Source organism: Stegostoma tigrinum, chromosome 5 (assembly GCF_030684315.1).
Source record: "Stegostoma tigrinum isolate sSteTig4 chromosome 5, sSteTig4.hap1, whole genome shotgun sequence".
Classification (NCBI taxonomy): domain Eukaryota; kingdom Metazoa; phylum Chordata; class Chondrichthyes; order Orectolobiformes; family Stegostomatidae; genus Stegostoma; species Stegostoma tigrinum.
This window is the reverse complement of record NC_081358.1, coordinates 384161-404227: the sequence shown is the minus strand read 5'-3', so window position 1 is coordinate 404227 and position 20067 is coordinate 384161. Positions and strand designations below refer to the sequence as shown.

The following is a 20067-nucleotide window of genomic DNA, read 5'->3' as shown; positions in this document are numbered from 1 at the left end:
AGGAATCAAACTGGTGAATCTTTGCTGAGTTCCCTCTGTGGCAAGTATATTTTTCCTTCGGTAAGGAGACCAAAACTGCAGACAATACACAAAATGTGGTCTCATCACTAAGACTCCTTTGCTCCTGTACTCATATCCTCCTGTACTGAAGGTAAATTTTTTTTCTACTGCTTGTTGCACTTGCATACTTTCAATACCCAGTGGACAAGGACATTTGGATCTCTTTATATATCAATATTAATTCATTTTCACCATTTAAATAATAGTCATACCTTTTTTCTACAGTGGAAAATTTTACATTTATCAATCCTGTACTACATCAGTCATGCATCTGCCCATTCAATCAACTTGTCTAAAATTGACCTGAAGCATCCTTACCTCCTCCTCACCATACTCATTCCCTCAAAATTAAAAATGTGGAAATATTACACTTAATACCTTCACGCAAACGGTTGATATTTATTGTGAAAGTTGGGCCCAAACACTGATCCAGTTCTTGAAAAAAAATTGCTTTCTTAGTCTAGAAAGTCCAAGCTCTAGGGAGTTCTCACTACAGACCACAACTTTTATCAACAAACAGGCATGTGGGCACTAAAAAAGGGCCTGCATCATCTTCATAAAACTGAAAAGACCCAATTCTCTTATTAGCCCCCTCACAGTTTGCAAAGGCTAGGGGCAGGTGGTGCAGGTGCAGATAGAACAGGCTCTTTCAGATACACCTTGAAATGCTTTCTCTTTATAAACTGCCAACTTCCTTCCTCAATCACATGGTAAGCAATGTGAATGATTTTATCCCATCTAGTCACCATCACCCATTTAGCTTCAAACAAGTTATTCACACTTTCTACTATATATTTTGAACAACTGAATGCTTTTCAGCGCTGAAATGATGGCTAACAAATGAGACAGAGTCCATTTTTATTCATTTCATCCGCTAACAAATAATTGTGACTCCAAGCACATGATTAGCATTGTTTTAACAGTTGCTACTTGAAGACAAGTTCAAATGATCTACGTATCCTGTGGTGGAGAACACAATTAGATCCAGGCAATCTGCTTTCAATAGCAAACCAGACCAGTAAATTTAACTATATCAATTCTTTCAAATAGCTCACAAGGATGTCAAGATCACACTTCTTAATCGGCTCCGAGAAAAGCTTAGCAAAGGTCACTGAAACAGTAGTCTCTCTTCTTTCAAATGTACACATCAGACAAATTAAATTGATAGGTAGTGAGGGTTGGTGTGTTAGAGGGTATTTTTGCAAAACATTGACATTCTGGGAGATCCTTGAACATTTTTGAAAAGATTTCACATACTGATTTGAAACAGTGCATCATCACTATCATAAAAACGAATCAAAAATAAGATGAAATGCTCATACATTATTGTTTTCAAGATTTCAGCTGTGTTCAAACAATTATTTTGTCCTCAAATGCATAGTGAAAAGAAGAAGAAACACATGCTAGGCTAAGTTAGCCTACGTACCACATATTCAAACATGTGGTTCTCCATGAAGTGGTCTTTGTCACCACCATAAGTCACAATTGATTTCAAGATCGGGTCTGATTTTTTTGGGTATTACAGATTGCAAAACATAGTTACATCAAATTGAACGTGTCAGTTGACAGGGAACAGCACCAATTCATTTAAAAGAGTAGGTTACTCAGGAGCCAATAACTTGGCCATCCTTAGAGTCTCATGGTATGGATTCTTGGGGATCTACCAGGTGAAGTCATCAATGTTTTGCTTGCTATCAAGCTGCAGTGGCAGCGCAAATTGAGAGATTTAGAAATATTTGTACCTAATGCTAATGCACTGATGAATGCGGCAAAATGTCTCAAAGATGAACAGTCGGGCATTCTCAATGAAGTCCTCAAGGCAGGCCACCAAGAAAAAGTCATTCACAAGCACCTGGAACGAGAATAGAAACAGTAATACGGATGTACATATTATTCAATATCACATTAAATCACTGAACTAACTATATATCATTACCCTTGCAGTATTCACATTACATTCATTCAAATGATCCTACAAGTAAATGATAGTTATCGGACAACATTATTTCCCCAAAAGTTCCACAATGCAACAACATTAACTGAATATTTTCTAGACACTACCATGTGTTGGGATCATAAGACTACATTTCTTGGTAGGGGAAAGAAACAACTGTATTCAACACTAACAATGTAGGGTTATAGCACAGTCCTGAGATTACATCACAAGTTTGATCAGACATACCAAATGACTCTGATTTAACAAAGCTTTTCACCAACTTTATCTCAAATGTTTCTATACCTGGTCACAGGCTTTCTTCATCCACCAAACACAGATGTACACATCAAGTTAAATATTGGAGGGGTGGGACAGAAAAGAACAAAATATGCAGTAAATGTTGTAAGGTGAGGTATATAGATAACTTTTAGGAGAATCTTTGTAACTATTAAATCAATGTTAATAAAAAGGAGGAGGAATGTTTTACAATGGATTTAAAATCCTGATGCAATCTTGTGATGATGTAATGGTGCCTTACATCATTGAGCATGAATGCCACAATGCGGGCAGAGTTACAACACTCTGGGAAATCTCTACACTAGAAGAAACATTCAAAGACACTAGGACAAGACTCTCAAAGAGATAGAGAAAAGCACTGAGACATGAAGACACGATGTGAGATTAGTCCTTAACTCACATCAATACAAGCCACAGCCTGGTGTACCAATGATTAATACTAAATGATGCTGTGTATACTAATATATAGTAAATTGTAACTTTGAAGTCTAAGCAAACAAAGAAAATTACAGTACAGGAATAGGCCCTTCAGCCCTCCAAGCTTGCACCGACATGTTGCCTGTCGCAACTAATACCCCCTACCTTCCGGGAACCGTATCCCTTTATTCCCATCCGACTCATATTTGTCAAGACGACCTTTAAAAGTCACTATAGTATCTGCTTCTGCTACCTCTCTGAGCAGCAAGTTCCAGGTACCCACCACCCTACGTGTAAAAAAACTTGCCTCGTACATCACCATTAAATCTTGCCCCTTAAACCCATGGCCCCTGGTAACTGACTCTTTCATGCCCTTCATAATTTTGTAGACCGTTGTCAGGTCCCCGTCAATTTCCACTGATCCAGTGAAAACAACCCAAGTTTCTCCAAGCTCTCCTCATAGCTAATGCCTTCCAATACCAGGCAACATCCTGGTAAATCTTTTCTGTTCCCTCTCCAAAGCCACCACATCCTTCTGGTGGTGTGGCGACCAGAATCGAACACAATATTCCAAGTGTGGCGTAACTAAGGTTCTATAAAGCTGCAACATTACCTGCTAATTTTTAAACTCAATACCCTGGCCGATGAAGGCAAACATGCCATATGCCTTGTTGACTACCTTTTCCACCTGTATTGCCACTTTCAGTGACCTGTCTACCTGTAGGGTGTTTGATAAGGTTCCCCATGGCAGGCTGATGGAGAAAGTGAAGTCACATGGGGTCCAGGGTGTGCTAGCTAGATGGATAAAAAACTGGCTGGGCAACAGGAGACAGAGGGTAGTAGTAGAAGGGAATTTCTCAAATTGGAGACCTGTAACCAGTGGTGTTCCACAGGGATCTGTGCTGGGGCCACTGTTCTTTGTGATATATGTAAATGATCTGGAGGAAGGTGTAGGTGGTCTGATCAGCAAGTTTGCTGATGACACTAAGATTGGTGGAGTAGCTGATAGTGAAGGGGACTGTCAGAAATTACAGCAGAATATAGATAGACCGGAGAGTTGGGCAGATAAATGGCAGATGGAGTTCAATCCGGGCAAATGCAAGGTGATGCATTTTGGAAGATCAAATTCAAGGGAGAACTTGTAAGTAAATGGAAAAGTCCTAGGGAAAATTGATGAACAGAGAGATCTGGGTGTTCAGGTCCAATGTTCCCTGAAGGTGACAACGCAGGTCAATAGGGTGGTCAAGAAGGCATATGGTATGCTTTCCTTCATTGGGCAGGGTATTGAGTACAAGAGTTGGCAGGTTATGCTGCAGTTGTATAGGACTTTGGTTCGGCCACATTTGGAGTACTGTGTACAGTTCTGGTCGCCATATTACCAAAAGGATGTGGATGCTTTGGAGAGGGTGCAGAGGTGGTTCACCAGGATGTTGCCTGGTATGGAGGGTGCTAGCTATGAAGAGAGGTTGAATAGATTAGGATTATTTTCATTAGAAAGACAGAGATTGAGGGTTGGACCTGATTGAGGTCTACAAAATCATGAGGGCTATAGACAGGGCGGATAGCAAAAAGCTTTTTCCCCAGAGTGGGGGACTCAATTACTAGGGGTCATGAGTTCAAAGTGAGAGGAGGAAAGTTTAAGGGAGATATGCGTGGAAAGTTCTTTACACAGAGGGTGGTGGGCGCCTGGAACGTGTTGTCAGCTGAGGCGGTAGATGCAGACACGTTAGCGTCTTCTAAGATATATTTGGACAGGTACATGGATGGGCAGGGAGCAAATGGACACAGACCGTTAGAAAATAGATGACAGGTTAGACAGAGGATCTTGATGGGCGCAGGCTTGGAGGGCCGAAGGGCCTGTTCCTGTGCTGTGGGTTTCTTTGTTTCTTTGTACACCCAGATCCCTCTGCCTATCAGTACTCTTAGGGGTTCTGCCATTTACTGTATATTTTTCATCTGGGTTAGATCTTCCAAAATGCATTACTTCACATTTTTCTGGATTAAACTTCATCTGCCATCTCTCTGCCCAAGTCACCAACTGTTCTACATCTTGTTGTTTCCTTCGACGATCCTCATCACTATCCGCAATTCCACCAACCTTTGTGTCATCAACGAACTTACTAACCAGACTATTTACATTCTCCTCCAAATCATCTATATATATATATATATATATATAACAGCAGCAAAGGTCACAACACTAATCCCGGAGGAATGCCACTCGTCACAACCCTCCATTGAGAAAAGCACCCTTCCACTGTTGCCCTCTGTTTTCTATGGCCAAGCAATATTTTTAGCCATCTTGCAAGCTCACCACTGACCCCGTGTGACTTTACCTTCTATATTAGCCTGCCATCAGGACCTTGTTAAAGGCCTTACTGAACTCCACGTAGACAACATCCACAGCCCTACTCTCATCGATCATCTTTGTCATGTCCTCAAAAACCTCAACCAATTTAGTGAGACACAAGCTCCCCTTCACAAAACCATGTTACCTCTCGCTAATACACCCAATGATTTCCAGGTGAGAGTAAATCCTGGCTCGAAGAATCCTCTCCAATAATTTCCCTACCACTGACGCAAGTCTCACTGGCCTGTAATTAGCTGGATTATCCCTTACACCTTTCTTAAACAATAGAACAACATTGGCTATTCTCCAATCCTCTGGGACCTCCCCAGTAACCAATGAAGATACAAAGATTTCCTCCCTTGTCTCTGTCAGTATTCTGGGAGATATCCCATCAGGTCCTGAGGACTTGTCTACCTTAATGTTCTTCAAAACCCCCAGTGCCGCCTCCCTTTTGATCTTAGCAGGACCCAAACTACCTAAACACCCTTCCCCAGGCTCATCATCCACCAAGTCCTCCTCTATGGTGAATACTGATGCAAATAGCTCATTTAATATTTTGCCCATTTCCTCTGACTCCACACAAATTCCCTTCCCTGTCCTTGAGTGAGGCAACCCTCTGCCTGGATACCCTCTTACTCTTCATATGTATAGAAAGCTTTGGGATTTTCCTTAATACTGTTGGACAATGACTTTTCATGACTCCTTTTAGCCCTCCTGACTGTTTGCTTAAAAGTTTCTTTCGCCTTTCCTTGTATTCCAACCTTGCTTCGTGTGTTCCAGCCTCCTAGCTTTGACAAGTGCTTCCTTTTTCTTATTAATAATGCTCACAATATCTGTCGCTATCCAAGTTCCCTAAACTTGCTATGTTTATCCTTCATCCTTCATCCTTAAAAGAATGTGCCGGTCCTGAGCACCGAGCAACTTACACTTGAAAGCCTCCCACATACCACATGTTGATTTGCCCTCAAACATCTGCTTCCAATCTACATTCTTCAGTTCCTGCCTAATACTGTTGCAATTGGCCTTCTCCCAATTTAGCACCTTCACCAGACAACTACACCAATCTTTATCTATCAGTACCTTAAAGCTTACTGAATTGTGATCACTATTCCTGAGCTGCACCTCGACTGAGACATCAACCACCCGGTCAGGCTCATTGTCAGTACGAGGTCCAATACGGCTCCTTTCCTAGTTGGACTATCTACATACTGTTTCAAGACGTTCGTTACAAACTCTGCCACATCTGAGCCCCAAACACCAAGTGAGTCCCAGTCAATATATGGGAAGTTAAAATCATCAACAACACCAACCCTGTTACTGTTACATTTTGCCAAAATCTGCCTACATATCTGTTCTTCCATCTCCTGCTGGCTGTTGGGAGGCCTACAGTAAACCCCAAAGCATTTTAATTGTACTCTTCCTGTTCCCAAGCTCTACCCATATTGCCTCGCTGTATGAGCCATCCAAGGTGTCCTCCTGCAGTACAGCTGTGATATTCTCCTTAACAAGGAGTGCAACTCCCCCAACCCTTTCATATACCCCTCAATCCTGCCTGAAACATCTGTATCCCGGAATGTTAAGCTGCCAATCCTGTCCCTCCCTTAACCAAGTCTCTGTAATAGCAACAACATCATTCTTCCAAGGACTAATCCAAGCTCTAAATTCATATGCCTTACCTGTTACACTTCTTGCATTGAAACAGATGTACTTCAGGCCACCAGATCCACGTTGATCAGTAACCACACCCTGCCTGCTCTTCCTCTGAGTCTTAATGGCCCTATTCTCTAGTCCCCTTTCAGTTCATTCACTTTGCATTGGTTCCCACCCCAAGCCTCAACACAGGCCTTGATTTTGCAGTCTCCTCACTGAGTCTATAAAAAAACCAAACTCAATGTGACATCATCATACAACAGAACAGTTTGATATTGGAAATCTTTTAAAATAAAGACAATCGTCCGCCCCTTCATACAACAACGCTCCCAGTCATTCGGCCCTGTTACAATGGAATGCTCGAAAAACAAATGCATGTATTCCAATTTGGCACTCCCTTATCCACAACCACAAACCCAGTTCCTCAACACACAAACATGCACCAATTATTGCTGCTGAAAGATAGCTACGCTCATTTCTTCATTTTCCATTATAATCTTATGGGCACTTTATAAATCAGAAAAATAAGAGTGTCGTATGACCTAAAATCCCAATTACATTATTAATATTTAAAGTCTCAGTGTAAGCAAAAACAGCTTGAGAGAGAAAATCACAAGCCCCAGTTGCTGGAACCACCTCTTTCGGGGTCTTGCATATCCACCAATTCTGATTACAAAATTAAACAAGGTTTCTCTGATTTGACTCAGTTCAGCTGTTTTTGCCAGATTCAAATCTTGGCCTCTATTGACATTTTTCAGAATTTCTTATTGAATTTAAAACAAGTTCTCAACACAGATCCTTCCCAGGGAACACAGACCATGCAGTTTCCTCTGCATTTCACAGTCAAATTTGACTCAGCGGTAGCCTTCTTGCCCCAGGCTGTGAATTATAGGCCCAAAATGCAGAATAGGGTGCATTTAAGTGGGTATGTTAGTGCAAAATTAAGGATGCCTGACATTGTTAAAAATACCATCTTTCACAAGATGTTAAGAAGCCCAACTCACCTTTCAGTGCAGATACAAGGAAACTATTTGAAGAGAAGAGCATTTTTAGCACCCTTCATTGCCATCTACATAATTCATTTTGTGTCATCCTAAAATGATGAAAGCCACTGTAGAATTCAAGTACCTTGCTACCACGGTATATATTTTTTCCAACTTTGATGAAAAACCTATCAAAGGGAAAACTGAAAATTGAGACGGGTGTATATGTCCCAGGTCAATCTACATAAAGTAAGTGACAGTCAAAACCGCTAACAAGCAACACAATCATACTTCATATTTCTAAGGTACACCGAAGAGTGACAGACTGATTCAGTTAAGATAAAGAATGTGTAATACTACATCAATCTGAACATCATCAGAAAAAGAAATTTTGGTGGCAAAGATAGTATTAGTATCCAGAGAAGCAGAAAATGCTAGAAACACCTGGCGTCCCCAAAGACAAGAATGAGCCTTTCAAATGTGGATGAGTTTTGACAATAGAAGCAGCTCTGAAGACGACATACTTGAAACTGATATTTATCTGTCTTCTCCACACGAGCTGCCCTATAGTTATGCAGTGTATCTACCATCTTCTGATTTTGGTTTCAGGTGGAGGGGCCTGCCTTGGTGTCACTATTTGAATCCAATCCAATTTTGTTTTAAATAATACAGTTCATAGACCCAAGTTTTGTTGTTGTAAGGGACGGAGGAACAAGGTTGCAGACTGACACTGATTCCGAAAGAATGATGATGTACTTACTGGAAAGCTCAATTTCCTGCTTTCAAAGATAATGCTTCAGAGATATTCATGTACTGTTGGAGATCACCAATATGATTTCTTGACTTTTAAAATAAAAATGCCATTATATTTGCTCACTTAGAAAAATGTTTTCTCCTGTTGTAGTAATGATCATTTATGCTGTACTGTTCTATGTTCTATATTTCTTAGCTTACATTTGAACAGAACTTTGCACAATTGCATGTGATTGACACAAGATTAGCTCTGCAGCATGTTGCCTGCTCAAATGATGGAAGCCGCAAATAAAACTCAGTTGCTAGAGTGGTCTTGGTGCGACCATAGCATTATCATAACTTATCATCCACATGGCAGCAAATCCCTCTTAAGCCCCTGATTTGGGTAGTTGATTGATTTATCATTGAACTGGAGCAAATAAAGATAATGATAGCTTGCAATCAGAATTTACTAAGGCCTTGGTCACAAAATATCAAATCAATAGCTCTCAGTAGAATTTTGATATATACAATAGAGACAAAAATGAAAAAAAAGCACATACGAGGAAGAAATCATCACATTAGTTGCAGTGTACAGGATAATGGAATAAGTTACTTAATAGAAGCAGGCCTGAATATCTAATCACTCAATACACCATGCACTGAATAAATAATTGTCATTTTATGATAGCATTCCAATATGTCACAAGAATTTTTAAGTCTAATTTAAAGTAATAGTTTAGCATGCGTAGCATTTTTCAGACCACTCCCAACTTTAGGCACTATACAGACGATGACATATTTCCGAAGTGCAGTCACTGTCGTAATGTTGCAAATGAGGTAGCCAATTTATACAGTGCAAGTTTCCAAAACAGTGAGTAATGTGATAACAACCAAATAATCTGTTTTAGTCGTGTTTTTCAAGGGATAAATATTGCTCAGGACAAAAGGGGCAAGTGTTCTGCTCTTTTCCAGCAATACAACCATGGGAACTTGCACATTGAACAGAATGGACAGATATGACCTTGGTTTAACATCTCAACCAAAGTACAGCATGTGCAACAATGCAGCACTCACATTGCAGTAGAGTGGCAGACTTTTGTACTCAAGCTCTGGAAAGACACTTGGACCGAGAATTTTGTGACTCAGAGGCAAGAATGCTTCCAACAGAACCACAGCTCACGCAAAGTACTATTTACATCCTTTTAGAAGGGTTAAATCCAGCACTTATTTTTCAATTGATTTTAAAAACAAAACACAATCCAAATGGAGCCGAAGCAACAAAGGCCACAGCATTCAGCAAACACATTTCTTTTCAACTGATCCACTTCACCAGTTTTGTGATTTTACCAAGTGATTTGGTGCAGCAAAAGTTCACAAAATGATAGGCAATGAGGAAATTCTTTTCTTATAAGTGATCAGCCAGAGTCGGTTCCTTTGACTGTTTAATTTTGATCAGTATTTTGTTTTAAACAGCTACTATTCCATTTCTTAACTGATGAGTGAGGGCAGGTTCTGTGTGCAAGTGATAAGCTGACAAGTGTTGCTTAAGAATAATCTGAATTAAAAGTGACATGAGGTGGCAAGAATGCCCGCAGATTTCAGCAGCAAATGCTACAGTCACCAGCGGATCTGAGATTGATGACACAAAGGCTCCCTGGTAGTCAGAAAACAAGAACCAAGGCCCAGTAACAGACATGGGATTTCATCAAATACACCACTTATGAACTTATGCATTGCCAATGGGTGCATGGCAGAGAGTGTTTTCTGCACTGAGGGATTTCTCAATTACAGCATTGACCTCCATTTGGTGCTTAACCTGGAATGGAATGCCTCGGTAGTTTTCAAGAGCGCCTTCATGTTCAAACGGTCACTAGGAGAATATCTGGAGAGCCATGATGTCAAACAGTCAAAAGGTGGTCACAGTTAAGTGCTATGCTGGTACCTATGAGCTCTAATTTCACTTAGTTTCTACAAGACAAAAACAAGCAGTTGAAAAATACCTTTATCATTAGGTAGGTCAACATCTGGAGCGCTAGAACTTTAACCAGCCTACTCAAAGCACAAGAGCTGGTGAATGGTGACAATGATCAGGGGTGACATATTGGGCATTGACACTACAGAGCCTGGTGCAACAAATCATCTCTTGCACCAACTATTAATGCATACGATACCCATTTTGAGAATGGATAATGATGGATAGTGTAGGGGGAGGGGCTTAGATTAGTTCACAGGTCAGTGCAACATTGAGGGCCGAAGGGCCTGTTCTGCGCTGTATTGTTCTATGTTCTATGTTCTAATAAGGGCAGTGTAATGAGAAAATGACATCTGATACAAGTCTGCCAAATGTCCCTAATTTGCAAGTTTCAATTTAGGAAAGAGGGACAAGCAAAATGAAAGATATTGCAAGGCCTCCAACTTAGAAATAGCAAAGCGAAGTAAAAGCAACAACATAATATTGAGAAGGAAAATCAGGTGGTGTTGGGACTCATCTTTTCACTGCTAATCTAAATCACATTAATTTGGGTTAAAAAATGAAGATTGTGTACAAGTTTGCAGATATAATGAATGGTCAGAGAAAGGTTAAAGTCAAATTTGAGTGAGCTTGATGACGGCAGATGTAATTAACATTATGAAGTGAGCAATGAGAACACTGTAAATAGGACAACAAGAATAAAGGGATCTAGGAGATCAACTTTACATGTCAATGTTCTCGTTTTCCTCTCAGTGACAAAGATGCAATGTCCATCACTGACTGGCCAAAAAAACAGTCACTTAACATGTCCAAAGATTGTAGCGAAGACTTCCTCTTCTTCCTGCAGTTGGCAAGATATGCTGCTGATTAAGCAATACATCCGAGGATCCGGAGCTGAAGATAGGCCCCTTGAGGAAAGCCTTCAGTTCAACGATGGGTAACATCATTTTTTGAAAATGCTTTATAAGCCATTAATAAACATTTCTAAAATTACTAAATGTTTAAATACTTTAACAACTGTCCTTGGAGGTGTTAAAGTACAGCTGGGATTGTTTGCATGCCAATGCCCCCTGAACTCTAAAAATTCTCCACTTCTTCCCACTTACTCTGGCTGCATTGTGGCTCCTCACTCTCTTCCACATATTAATAAATTATAAGATGCAGGAGTTGAATTAGGCCATTCAGCTCATCTACTCCACCATTTGATCATGGATGGCATGTTTCCGAATCCCATTCTCCCGGTAAGCCTTGATCTCCTTACTAATCAAGACCTATCAATCTCAGTTTCAAAGACACTCAATGACTTGGTCTCCACAGTCCTCTGCAGTAATAAATTCCACAGATTCAACACCCTCTGACTGAAGAAATTCCTCCTCATCTCAGTTCCAAAGGGTCTTCTCTTCTCTTGGAGGTTGAGCCCTCAGGCCTGAAGTACTCCTACTCGTGCAAACGCCTTCTCCACGTCCACTCTTCAGAGATCTGAGGAAGGGCCACCAGGCATGAAACTTTAACACTGATTTTTTTTTCTTCACAGATGCTGCCAGACCTGCTGAGCTTTTCCAGCAATTTGGTTTTTGTCTACTCTATCCAGGCCTCTCAGTATTCTGCAAGTTTCAATGAAAAGTCCCCTCAACCCTCTAAATTCCATGAAGTACAGACCAAGAGTCTCACCTCTCATATGACAATCCTGTGATTCCCAGGATCATTCCTGTGAACTTCCTCTGTACCCCTTCCAATGCCAGCACATTCTTCGCTGGGTACAGGGCCCAAAACTGCTTCCAAATTCCAAATATGGACTGACCAGAGCCTTATATAGCCTCAGCATTATGTTAGCGCTCTCAAAATGAATGCTAACACTGCATTTGCCTTCCTAATTGCCGACTCAACCTACATGTTAACCTTAAGGGAACATGAATGAGGACTCCCAAGTCCCTTGATGCTTCAGATTTCTGAAACGTTTCCCCAGATAGAAAATAGTCTACACCTCTATTCTTCCCAACAAAGTGTATAACCTCATATTTTCCCTCAACGTATTCCACCTGCCACTTCTTTATCTACTCACCTCATCTGCCCAAGCCATTTGGCAGCTCCTTCTTTCTCAACACTATCTCTTCCTCCAACTCTATTTGTGTCATCTGCAAACTTAGCGACAACTCCCTCAAATTCCAACTTCCAGATCATTAATGGATAGTGTGAATCATTGTGATACCAATTTTGCGAAACTCCACTTGTCACTGGCTGCCATCCTGAAAAAGACCCTCTATCCTCACTCTCCGCCTTCTGTCAGTCAGACAATTACTTTGCCCTTAACACTTACTTGACCCCCTTTTGCAGCCTCCTGTGCAGCACCGTGTCAAAAGGACTTCTGGAAATCCAAATAGATCACATACAGTGGCTCTCTGTTGTTTATTTTGCTCAATGCCTCCTCAAAGAATTTAACAGATTTGTCAGGCATGACCTCCTCTTGAAGAAGCAGTGCTGATTCAGAGCTATTTTACCAAATACCTTCAAATACTCCATAAACATATCCTTAATAACAGACTCTCAAATCTGAGCAACAACCAACATCAGGATAGCCGGTCTATAACTTCTCTTTCCTTCTTAAAATAGGGTTGTTATTAATGTCATTTTCTAGTCCTCTAGGACCTCCCATGGCCCCAGCAATTTCCTGAAAGATCACTACTAATGCCTCCACAATCTCCTTAGCCATCTCCATCAAATCGCTGGGGTGTAGTACTTACAGCCAGGCTGGTTTACCCACCTTCAGACTTTTCAGCTACCCCAGCACCTCTCCTGGGCGATGGTTACTGTACTCACTACCACCCCCGACTCTCAAAGTTCAGGTAATGCTATTGCCGTCTTCCACCATGAAGACTGATGCCAAGTATCTATTAAATTCCTCCACCATTTCTTTGTTCCCCATTTATATTTCCCCAGCCTCATTTTGCAATAGCCAATGTTCTCTCTTACCTATTGTACATTTTTAAAAAAAACTTGCAATGTTTTATATTCCAGCTTGCTTACCCCCATATTTCATCTGTTCCTCCTGGTTGCTTTTTTATTTGTCCTCAGCCAGTTCTTAAAGCCTTCCAACTAATCTTCACCATATCTTTTGCATTAATGCTGTCCCTAACTTCCTGTGACAACCATGGTTATGTTAGAGAGATAGATAGATAGAATCCCTACAGTGTGGAAACAGGCCCTTCGGCTCAACAAGTCCACACCAAACCTCAGAGCATTCCACCCAGACTCATCCCACTATAATCCACCTAATCTATAAATCCCTGAGCACTATAGGCAATTTAGCATGGCCACTCCACCTAACCTGCACATCTTTGGACTGTGGGAGGAAACCGGAGCACCCAGAGGAATCCCATGCAGACATGGGGAGAATGTGCAAACTCCACATTGACAGTCACCCAAGGCTGGAATTAAACCTGGGACCCTGGTGCTGTGAGACAGCAGTGCTAACCACTGAGTCAGCGAGCTGCCCCTTGTCCTCTCATCAGTATATTTCTTCCACCTTGAGATGAATTCACCCTGGAAACTCCTGCTATTGCTGCTCCATCAACTTCCTGGTTAGGTTCCCTTTCAATTCAGTCACAAGGAGAGGCTGGATAGACTGAGACTTTTCTCACAGTGAAGGGGATTAAGAGGTTTATAAAATCACGAGGGGTACAGGTAAGTTGAATGGCATGTGTCTTTTTCCTAGGGTGGGGTATTTCAATACTAGGGGACTTATTTTTAAAAGGTCAGGGAAAACAGATATTCAAAAAGGCCTGAGGGGCAATTTGTTTATACAGAGTGGTTCATGTATGGAATGGACTTCCTGAGGAAGTGGTGGATACAGGTACAGTTTCAACACTTAAAAGAGATTTAGATAAGTCCATGAATAAGAAATGTTTGGGGGGATATGGGCCAGCTCGTTCCTCATGTCTTTGTAGTCACCAATTACTCAATTATAATACTGTTACATCTGATTCCAGGTGCTGCCTCTCAAACCGCAGAGTGAATTCCATCATATTATGGTTACTGCCCTCTTGGAATTCCCCCAACCTAAGGTCCCAGATCAAATCAGCCTCCTTACACATCAAATCCAGAACTACCTGTCCCCATGTGGACTCCATCACAAGCTACACCAAAACAACCATCTCGTAGACATTTCACAAATTTCTTTTTTTGGGATCTGCTACAAATCTGATTTTCCCACTCCGCCTGCACACTGAATCACCTATTATAATATTCATCGTACTTGTCTTTTCTGTCTCGTCGTTAATGGCTTACATGGCCAGAGCTACAGATGCTGGCATAGATGAATATCTCTGCAACAGGTAGATTTGTTGAAGCTTGTTAAACCTTAAAATTCGTGACACTTACAACATTTTCCACATACAATGAAAATTCATCAGTCTGAGGTTTTAAAAGTTTCAAAGAACTGACATCAGTGGTGGGCAAATTCCTGGAGGGAATGCAGATGGTCAGGATTTGCATGTATTTGGAAAGGCAAAGATGGATTGAGGATAGTCAACACAGCTTTGTACATGGGGAAATCACATCTCACTAGCTTGATTGAGTTTCTTGAGTAAGCAACAAAGAGGACTGATGAAGGCAGTGCAGTGGATATGATCTATTTGAATGTCATTAAGGTATTTGACACGTTTCTGCATGGCTGACTGACTAACAAGGTTAGATCACACGGAATGCATGGAACACTAGCCATATGGTTACAGAACAGGCTTGAAGGCAGGAGACGATAGGGTGGAGGAGGAGGAGTGCTGCTTTCCAGACTGGAGGTCTGGAACCAGTGGTGTGATACATGGATCAGTGCTGAGTCCACTGCTTTATTGTTTATATACACTTGATGAGAACATATGATAAATAAGTTGGCCAATGACATCAAAATCAGCAAAGTAGTGGACTGTAAAGAAAGTTACCTCAGAGTTCAACAGGATCTTGATCAGACAGGCCAATGAGCCGAGGGTTGGCAGACGGAGTTTGACTTAGATAAATATAAGGTGCTGCATTTTGGAAAGGCAATTCAGGGCAGGACTTACACATTTAGTGGTAAGATCTTGAGGACTGTTGCTGAATGAAGAGACTTTGGAGTGCAGGTTCATAATTCATTGAAAGTGGACTCCCAGGTAGATAGAATAGTGAGGAATGCATTTGGTATGTTTGCCTTTACTGGTCAGTGCATTGAGTATAGGAGTTGGGAGGTCATATTGCAGCTATACAGAGATTGGTCAGGCCACTTTTAGAATGCTGCATGCAAATCTGGTCTCCCTGCTATAGGAAGGATGTTGTGAAACTGGAGAAGATTTACAAGGATATTGCAAGGATTGGAGAGTAAGCGCTATTGGGAGAGGCTCAATAGGCTGGGGCTATTTTCGCTGGAGTATCAGGGAAGTATCAAGCTGAGGGGTAACGTTATACAGGTTCATAAAATCACGACTGGGTTGAGAAAGAAGGTGAACAGCCAAGGTATTTTCCCTGGGTGGGACAGCCGAGAACTAGAGGGCATAGGTTTAACGTGAGGGGAAAGATTTAAAAGGGACCAAGCTGTGCTGAATATCCTTAATCCACTGCGGGCTCGTCAACTGAGGTAGTATGGGCTGAGGTTAGAAACAGGAAAGGAGAGGTCACCCTGTCGGGAGTTTTCTACACGCCTCCGAATAGTTCCAGAGATGTAGAGGAAAGGATAGCAAAGATGATTCTCGATAGGCGTGAGAGATTCAGGGTAGTTGTCATGGGGGACTTCAACTTTCTAGATATTGACTGGGAACACTATAGTTCGAATACTATAGATGGGTCAGTTTTTGTCCAGTGTGTGCAGGAGGGCTTCCTGACATAGTATGTAGATAGGCCAACAAGGGGCGAAGCCACATTAGATTTGGTACTGGGTAATGAGCCTGGCAAGGTGTTAGACTTGGAAGTAGGTGAGCACTTTGGTGATAGCGATTACAATTCTGTTATGTTTACTTTAGTGATGGAAAGGGATAGGTGTATACCACTGGGCAAGAGTTATAGCTGGGGAAAAGGCAATTACGATGAGATTAGGCAAGATGTAGGGACCATAGTATGGGAAAGGAAACTGCAGGGGATGGGCACATTAGAAATGTGGAGCTTATTCAAGGAAAAGCTCCTGTGTGTCCAAGATAAGTATGTACCTGTCAGGCAGGGAGGACGCGGTAGAGCGCGGGAGCCGTGGTTTACGAAGGAGGTGGAATCTCTGGTCAAGAGGAAGAAGGCGGCTTATGTTAGGATGAGATGTGAAGGCTCAGTTAGGGCGCTTGAGGGCTACAAGGTAGCCAGGAAAGACCTAAAGAGAGCTCAGAAGAGCCAGGAGGAAACATGAGAACTTGTTGGCGGATAGGATCAGAGTAAACCCTAAGGCTTTCTATCGGTATTTAAGGAATAAAAGAATGACGAAAGTAAGATTAGGCCCAATCAAGGACAGGAGTGGTAAGTTGTGTGTGGAGTCAGAGGAGATAGGGGAAGCACTAAATGAATATTTTTCAACAGTATTCACTCTAGAAAACGACAATGTTGTCGAGGAGAATGCTGAGATACAGGCTACTAGACTAGGTGGGATTGAGGTTCACAAGGAAGAGGTATTAGAAATCCTACAGAGGGTGAAGATAGATAAGTCCCCTGGGACGGATGGCATTTATCCTACGATCCTCTGGGAAGCCAGGGAGGAGATTGCCGAGCGTTTGGCATTGATCTTTAACTCGTCATTGTCTACAGGAATAGTGCCAGATGACTGGAGGATAGCAAATGTGGTTCCCCTGTACAAGAAGGGGAGTAGAGACAACCCTGGTAATTATAGACCAGTGAGCCTTACCTCAGTTGTTGGTAAAGTGTTGGAAAAGGTTATAAGGGATAGGATTTATAATTATCTGGAAAAGAATAAATTGATGAGGGATAGTCAGCACGGTTTTGTGAAGGGAAGGTCGTGCATCACAAACCTTATTGAGTTCTTTGAGAAGGTGACCAAACAGGTAGATGAGAGTAAACCGGTCGATGTGGTGTAAATGGATTTCAGCAAGGTATTCGATAAGGTTCCCCACAGTAGGCTATTGTACAAAATGCGGAGGAATGAGATTGTGGGAGATATAGCAGTTTGGATCAGAAATTGGCTTGCTGAAAGAAGACAGAGGGTGGTAGTTGATGGGAAATGTTCATCCTGGAGACCAGTTACTAGTGGTGTACCGCAAGGGTCGGTGTTGGGTCCACTGCTGTTTGTCATTTTTATAAATGACCTGGATGAGGGCATAGAAGGATGGGTTAGTAAATTTGCAGACGACACAAAGGTCGGTGGAGCTGTGGATAGTGACGAAGGATGCTGTAGGTTGCAGAGAGACATAGATAAGCTGCAGAGCTGGGCTGAGAGGTAGCAAATGGAGTTTAATGCAGACAAGTGTGAGGTGATGCACTTTGGTAGGAGTAACCGGAAGGCAAAGTACTGGGCTAATGGTAAGATTCGTAGTAGTGTAGATGAGCAGAGAGATCTTGGTGTCCATGTACACAGGTCTTTGAAAATTGCCAGCCAGGTTGACAGGGCTGTTAAGAAGGCATACAGTGTTTTAGCTTTTATTAATAGAGGGATTGAGTTCCGGAACCAAGAGGTTATTCTGCAGCTGTACAAAACTCTGGTGTGGCCGCACTTGGAGTATTGCGTACGGTTCTGGTCACCGCATTATAAGAAGGATGTGGAAGCTTTGGAAAGGGTGTAGAGGAGATTTACTAGGATGTTGCCTGGTATGGAGGGAAGGTCTTACCAGGAAAGGCTGAGGGACTTGAGGCTGTTTTCGTTTTAGAGAAGAAGGTTGAACGGTGACTTAATTGAAACATAAAATAATCAGAGGGTTAGATAGGGTGGATAGGGACAAACTTTTTCCTACGATGGTGACAGCGAGCACAAGGGGGCATAGCTTTAAATTGAGGGGTGAAAGATATAGGACAGATGTCAGAGGTAGTTTCTTTACTCAGAGTAGTAAGGGAAAGGAACGCTTTGCCTGCAACGGTAGTAGATTCGCCAACTTTCGGTACATTTAGGTCGTCATTGGATAAGCATATGGACGTACATGGAATAGTGTAGGTTAGATGGGCTTGAGATCGGTATGACAGGTCGGCACAACATCGAGGGCCGAAGGGCCTGTACTCTGCTGTAATGTTCTATGTTCTATGAATGAAGGGTTTACAGTGATATGAGCCAAATCCTGGCAAATGTGACTAGATTAATTTAGGATCTGGTTGGCATGGACAAGTTGGACTGAAGCTGTGCAGCTCTATGACTGATTAGTTTTCTGCTTATCCACCAATGTTGGCAACAGGGCTTAATGGAATAAAAGAGATGCTGGGGAAAGATGAGAGGATGTCAGATGAATCATGAAAAATATATTAATTGCAATTGCAACAATTTGGATTGGGACAAAAGCATGCAGAGCTGATTGTACACCACTGTGGTGAAAAGGGCCCTCAGCAGAGTCAGAACAATTTCCTGTACTTCTGCCCTCATCTCTTCTCCTTCTCTCCTACAACATAGACGTAGTTCCCTGGTTCTCCCCTTCCACCCACCAGCAGCCAAATCGAAAAGGATCTTAATCTGCCATTTCCGGTCAGCCTTCCACTGGCAATGTTCCCTCCAAGCACCCTCGTCTACTTCTCATCCACTCCCAATACCTCCCAACACCAGCTTCCTCTGCAATTGCAGGTGGTGTCATGGCTCGCAGTTTAGTTCCTCCCTCTTGACTATCGAAGGCCCAGACAAACCTCGAGCAATTTATTTGTACTTCACTCAACCTACTGTATTCACTGCTCACAATGTGGTCTCCTTTATTTTGGGGACAGGAAAAACAGATGGGTGTCCATTTTGCAGCACACCAACTACATTCTATCTGTAAAAATGACTCAGCTTTCAGTTGCCGACCACTTCAACACACCATGCTACCATGCCAACATTTCAGTCTCGGGCCTGCTACAGTGTTCCAGCAAGACTCCGTGCAAGCTGAAAGAACTGCATCTCATTTTCTGCTCGTGGACCTTCTGTCCTTCAGGACCCAATGTTCTGTTAAATAATTTTAAGACCCGAATACCTCCTTTTATGCCCTTTTCCCAGAACCACACCCCAGGCCTTGTCATCACATGGGCTGCATCCATCCCAGCCATCCGATCTTCACCCACTCATGGTTCCTATTAGCAACTTTTCTTTCTCCTCGGTACATCATTATCCATTCCTTTGTCTGTCCAATTACTGCTCCATCTCCACCTATCATTTACTTGTTCCCCTACCCACTGAGTTCAGCATATAGGCACCACCTTTTCCTCATGACAACTGGTTCTGAAGAACTGTCACTGGACCTGAAACATTAGCTTTCTTTCGGTCCAAAGATGCTACCCGGACGACTAAGTTTCTCCAGCAATTTGTTTGTTTCAGATTTCCAGCAACCATTCTAGTTAATTCTATGTTTCTGGTTTAGCATTTAGAGGGTTTTTTCTTTTATTCATTCGTGGTATAGGGGCATTGCTGGCTGGCCAGCATTTCTTGCCCATCCCAAGTTGACCTTGAGAAGGTGGTGGTCAGCTGTCTTTTTGAACCGCTGCAGCCCATGTGCTGTGGGTTGACCCACAATGCTATTAGGGAGGGAATTCCAGGTATTTGATG

General features: G+C 42.1%; 1 protein-coding gene across 1 annotated transcript in view; it reads right to left on the bottom strand.

Moving 5' to 3' along the window:
• Window positions 1-20067, bottom strand: part of LOC125452095 (eukaryotic translation initiation factor 3 subunit E) — a 190440-nt gene that overhangs the window by 53260 nt on the left and 117113 nt on the right. Inside the window, exon 10 of the mRNA XM_059645759.1 lies at window positions 1803-1912. Coding sequence (XP_059501742.1) covers window positions 1803-1912 — 110 coding nt within the window. The remainder of the gene's footprint in view (window positions 1-1802; window positions 1913-20067) is intronic.